General features: G+C 59.2%; 1 protein-coding gene across 4 annotated transcripts; it reads right to left on the reverse strand.

The window, feature by feature from the left end:
* Window positions 1-1,191: 1,191 nt before the first annotated feature.
* On the reverse strand, window positions 1,192-4,258 carry MCHR1 (melanin concentrating hormone receptor 1). Of its 4 annotated transcripts, none has more exons than XM_045835014.1 (2): window positions 4,026-4,258; window positions 1,192-2,719 (listed from the first exon to the last, which is right to left on the reverse strand). In XM_045835014.1, the coding sequence occupies exons 1-2, from the start codon at window positions 4,105-4,107 to the stop codon at window positions 1,749-1,751; spliced, it is 1,053 nt and encodes a 350-aa protein (XP_045690970.1). In that variant the 5' UTR covers window positions 4,108-4,258; the 3' UTR covers window positions 1,192-1,748. The 4 variants fall into 4 exon arrangements, with proteins under 4 accessions (XP_045690970.1, XP_045690973.1, XP_045690972.1 ...); XM_045835017.1 differs by lacking the exon at window positions 4,026-4,258 and adding an exon at window positions 3,535-3,665; XM_045835016.1 differs by lacking the exon at window positions 4,026-4,258 and adding an exon at window positions 3,335-3,456.
* Between the last annotated feature and the right edge of the window lie 714 nt (window positions 4,259-4,972).

Raw genomic sequence — 4,972 nt, forward strand, 5'->3', positions numbered from 1 at the left:
TCTAAAATATATTTGGAGTTTAAGTGTGACAGCTAGAGACCTCACCGTCAGCGAGTAAGGAAAAGGAACCATCCGCTTCTTGCACCATCAGCTTTCCCTGCACAGGTAGAGGGGAACCCAAGGTCAGAAATACTACTAAGGATGATGATAAAAAGAGTTCCCCGGGACCCAAAGAAGCTGCCCAAAAGTTTGCAATACAGGTTACCTGCTGCAACTGTGTAAAACAGCAACAGAAAACCCGGCAAGAAGAGCCAATGCCGGAGCACCTTCTTTAAAGGTGCACCTGGCCCAGTTGGAGGCTCCAAGGCTCACGGTTGCCTCCCACTAGCTCCCAACGGCTGCTGAGCGGTTGGAGGACTCTTGGCTCCGGGCCCCTCTCGCCGAAGCAGCTGAGAAGCGGCAGCCTTGGCTGCCACCCAGCGGCTCCGTCTGTAACCTTCCTGCCCAGTGTGACTCGCACCAGATCTTAGCAGCTGCAAAGAGCAGGCTCAGGCTGCCCCTGAGAAGCCAGCCCCGCCACCAGCCACCAGGGACTCGGTGGGGGAGGCGGTGGTGGGACTTGGGGCCCGAGGGGCCAGCACTGGTGGCAACCTAGTGCTTTTGAGCAGAAGAAGGAAGCCAAGTTCCGAGAACAAGCCCGGCCACAGAATTGTAACCGGATGAATCCATACAGTAATTTCGCTTGTGTCTGTGTCACGGAGGCCTCCCTGTGGGGTTAGACAAGCCGATCCCCGGCTTTCTGCTTCCTAAAATGTAGCCGGAACCAAGGTCGAGGTTCCAAAACCAAGTGATCCCTCTTTCCTTTTTTGCCACCCACCCCCACCCCGCCCCCAAGCCCAAGCAATTATACAGCAGCATCCAGAAAGACGTGGGTGGAGATTATCCTTTATTCATTTTCACTTTGAAGAGAAAAGCCACAGCACGAAGATGGTGCCAACACGCCAGGCATCAGAATGACCCCTGCACATGCAGGACACTGATGGGCACTCACTGTGGGATCTGGGGACGGACAGGTGTGCCCCGCGGTGACAATGTGTGCGCAGCTACAAAAACCCCCTTATTCTTCCCTAGTTTTTAAATTTCAAGATACCCCACCCCGCCCACCCCAGTTAGCCTTGTCATTCTCAGTTGGATCTCCTAGCAAACTGGACTTTTACTCTTGTGGGCCCAGAGTACCCCCCCACCCCCAAACACTAAGCATGCATGCCCTAGAGGTACAGGGAAATGGACACAGGACGCTGGAACACGGAGAGATGGCCTGTTTCACTTCTTGTCATCCTCCAGCTGGGGAGAAAGGCTGCCCGCCGACCTCCCAATGAGTGGTGGAAGGGCGTGGAGGCCTCACCACCTTCCCAGCTCCCCGGGGCCCACGACACTCCATGTGGCCCGCTGCTCACACCCTAGCCCTGCCTGATTTTTAAACCAAACTTTCTCTTGGGGAAAAAGACATTTGGGAGCTAGCCAATGCAGGGCCCTAAATGATCATTGAAAACAAAATTTCTTTCTTGCTCAGTTTCTGTTCAACTCCATCCTGCTCTCCCAAAGGGGGTTTCTGACCCCTGAAGCCCTCAGCCTGGCTTGGAGCCTTCGCAGAAATGTGTGGGCCCCGTGGAAGGTGTTTGGTGGCAGCAGCCCCTCACCGCCCAGCCCCCCTGCATTCTCCCAGTGCGGTCTTGGGTTTTTATCATCCCTCCCCGTGGGCTGCTGTGGTTTCCAGACTCGGAGGTGCCCGGGGTGGCTGGGAGGCGTCAGGTGCACACGCTTTCTTCTGTCCTCTCCTCATCGTGGCTGACGGCGCGGAGCTGCCCCTGCGCCGCGGGCTTCACCGACAGGACCAAGCGTTTGCGGAATGTCTCACAGAGCACGATGTACACGAAGGGGTTGAGGCAGCTGTTGGCATAGCCCAAGCTGATGGCCGCGTTGTACAGGTAGGCGAAGGTGAGCGTTGGGCGGCTGATGGACAGCTGGGTCAGCTGTAGCACGTAGTAGGGCGCCCAGCATACGAAGAAGACCAGGCAGATGGCAATGGCCGTGCGGGTCACCCTCCTGGTCCGCAGCCGGATGCTGCGTTGAGAGACGGGAGCCACGGAGGACGTCATGCGCTGTAGGATCCTCACGTACGCAGCCGTGATGACCACAAAGGGCAAGGCAAAGGCCAGGAAAAACTGGTACAGGGTGAACCAGTAGAGGTCAGTGTCCGGGTTGGGCAGGCGGATGCCACAGCCCACGGCGCCCCCCGGGAAGGGGATGAGCCTGGCGTAGAGCCACACGGGGGTGATGCTGATGAAGGAGAGGGCCCACAGGAGGCAGATCACTAGGGTGGCCACAGAAGGCTTGCGGAACTTGGTGGAGGAGATGGGGTGGACAGTGGCCAGGTAGCGGTCGATGGCCATGGCGGTCAGGATGTAGGTGCTGGTGAACTGACTGTTGGCGTCCATGGCCGTGATGAGGGTGCACATGGTCTCCCCAAAGTGCCAGACGCCATTGCCCAGGAGCTGGTGGATCATGAAGGGCATGCCCAGGAGGAAGAGGAGGTCCACCACCGAGAGGTTGATGATGAAGATGTCGGGGACGTTGCTGCACCAGTGCAGCTTGGACTTCTTCACCACGGCGAAGATGACGGTGGAGTTCCCCACGATGCCCAGGAGGCAGATGATGCCGAACACCGAAGGCATGATGATGTTGATGTAGGAGGCACTCCCTGTGCGAGGACGCGGCCCTGGGGACGGAAGGAGCAGCGTCAGTGGCTAGACACGGCCTGTGCCCTCTGCGGGCTGACATCCCGCTGGCGCACTCAGCCTCCCGCGACGTGCTTGCGTGCTGCTTCATCCTCTGTGCCGTTCCAGCTCCGCACCCACCCGGCACCTGGAATTCCCTCCCACCATTCCCCCTCCCCACACCGGTGCCAGCCCATCCTGTCCCCTTGCCCTCTTCCACCGGCTCCCTGGTCAGTCCTACTAGACTGTCACACACCCCCTGTTAGTCAAAGGACCCAGGCCTTTGCCTCCTGCATGGTTTCGGAGGACACAGAGTCAACCACCACGGCGGTCTGCAAAGAATTACTGGGGGCCCCAGGCTTCACCAGGAACCCTCATCAAACTAGCCAGAAGGACAGGAGAGAGAGTGTGTGTGCACGCGCCTGTGTGGGCGTGTGCACGTACTTGCCCTTCCCTGCTTGCAGCCCTGATCATTTCACGTTAGACGTTGCTGGTGGGAGCCGTGCACCGCTTTCTGGGCATCTCTGCGGGCCACCGTCCCGTGGAGGCCTCCGCCCACGAGGCCTGCAGCCCTGACCTCTCCTGGGCTGCTCTCAGGGATTTCCTGGGGCCCCCACCTTCTGCGCCCGAGCTTCCCTGGTGAGCAGAAACTGAAGCTGCTGTGCTGCAGCCCAGCCCCTGAGAATTCTCTTCACAAAAACCTTTCTTCTTTTTCCTTCCTTTCCTGCTTCCTCCTAAAGCTCGAATTCCAGGGCATCTCAGCTCTGGAACCGTCAGGCAGTTCCGTTCATCAGGAAAGTTAATCCCTGAGAGTTACCCCTTCCAGGACCTTCCCCGGGGGCAGCCGGGGTGGTCCAGATCCTTTCCTGTAGCTGGAGCCAAAAGCCAAGGGCATCGGTGAAGGAGGGAGCCTCCAGCTGCCTCCTCACATGCTATCCTCCAGCTTCTCTTGCTGGCTTTTCCAGCCTGGGATTTTTCCTGCAAAGCATATTTGAAACTCATCATTGAGCCTTCACCGCTAGCCACCATCCTTGCCAATTCTTTTTTTCTTTTTTTTTTTAATTTGAGCCAAACTGACAATGGCGGGGGAACAAGCTCTCCACTGCTCCCCCTTGTCACTTCTGAACGTGCCTGTGCTCCAACCCCCTGGGCTCCTGCCTGCCCCGCCCCCTTCTCCCCTTCCCTCTGCAAGCAAAGCAGACTGCAGGTCTTCTCCCCGAGAACTGCAATAAAGTTTCCCGGGCAGTTCGGTTCAGAGGTGAGACCTTCCCATTTCCCACCCCCAGCTCCGGGGAGGGACACACTCACCAGCCAAGGTGAGGTTATTGGGGCCGCCCGAGGTGTTGCTGGCACTGGGGTCAGTGGGCAGCGGCGAGGCTTGCGGGTCCATCCCGCCAGTGCCTGTCGCCTGCTGGCCCGTCCGCCCACGCAGGCTGCCGCAGCCTCCGACGCCTGCCTCCCTGTCCTGGAGCACCGGCCCCGCAGTCCCGAAGGGGGTCTTCCGGGGCAGCCGGGCAGCCTCCGCTGCCTCCAAGCCCCACCGCTCTTCCCACTCCCTCCTTCCCGGTTCCCACTGACATCACCTAGACACATTAACATTCGGAGGCAGATAGATGAACATTAACCTCTTCAGTCCCGTGCTGCAGCTCCCGCTCCTGACTGCCTGCAGAGGCAGGGTCCAGGGCCACCCCAGCAGGGAGGGGCTGCCTTCCCCCTGGCCCAGGGGGGCTGCGTCTCCTGTGCTCACAGGGAGTGTCGCCGTCTTCACGTGAGGTGTCTGCAAAGGCCAGCGGGCTGACTCCCACTGGAGGAAAGACAGAGCCCGGCCTGGCCTGCGCCCTAACCCCAGGTCCGGGTGGCTGGGCCAGCTGGCCACCCTCAGCCCCTGCCTGGGGGCCCATGGATCCCAACCACCTTGCTGGTGAGACTGCCAGTGTCCTTTCGAAACTGAGGAAGGAGTCCCTGGCTGCGGAGCCTTTGACCGGTGCTCAGAGGTGACAGGGCACTCCGTGCTGGTGATGGCCAGAGTCTCAGGGACCAGAAGGGGATAAACTGTCTGCAAAGGATCAGCATCGACTAGACTCACTGAGCTTTTATTTTTCTAAATGCTCTGCAGTCCTTGGGGTTTTTTTTACCTGGGATTCCTCCAGACAAATTTCAGAGCCTCGACCCCCCAAAGAGATCGTCAACCTGGAGCAGCCTTAGAGGGCAAAGCATGGAGCGAATTCTCTGCAGAGGCGCCCAGTGGCCGGCCC

Source organism: Phyllostomus hastatus, unplaced genomic scaffold (assembly GCF_019186645.2).
Source record: "Phyllostomus hastatus isolate PE091 unplaced genomic scaffold, TTU_PhHast_1.1 phas_contig_198, whole genome shotgun sequence".
Classification (NCBI taxonomy): domain Eukaryota; kingdom Metazoa; phylum Chordata; class Mammalia; order Chiroptera; family Phyllostomidae; genus Phyllostomus; species Phyllostomus hastatus.

Excerpts from the sequence above, each read along its gene's own strand:
- MCHR1 (XM_045835014.1), bottom strand. The coding sequence starts at position 4,107 with ATGGACCCGCAAGCCTCGCCGCTGCCCACTGACCCCAGTGCCAGCAAC. Across the intron at positions 2,720-4,025 it reads CAATAACCTCACCTTGGCTG|GGCCGCGTCCTCGCACAGGG; the intron begins GTGAGTGTGTCC and ends TTCCGTCCCCAG.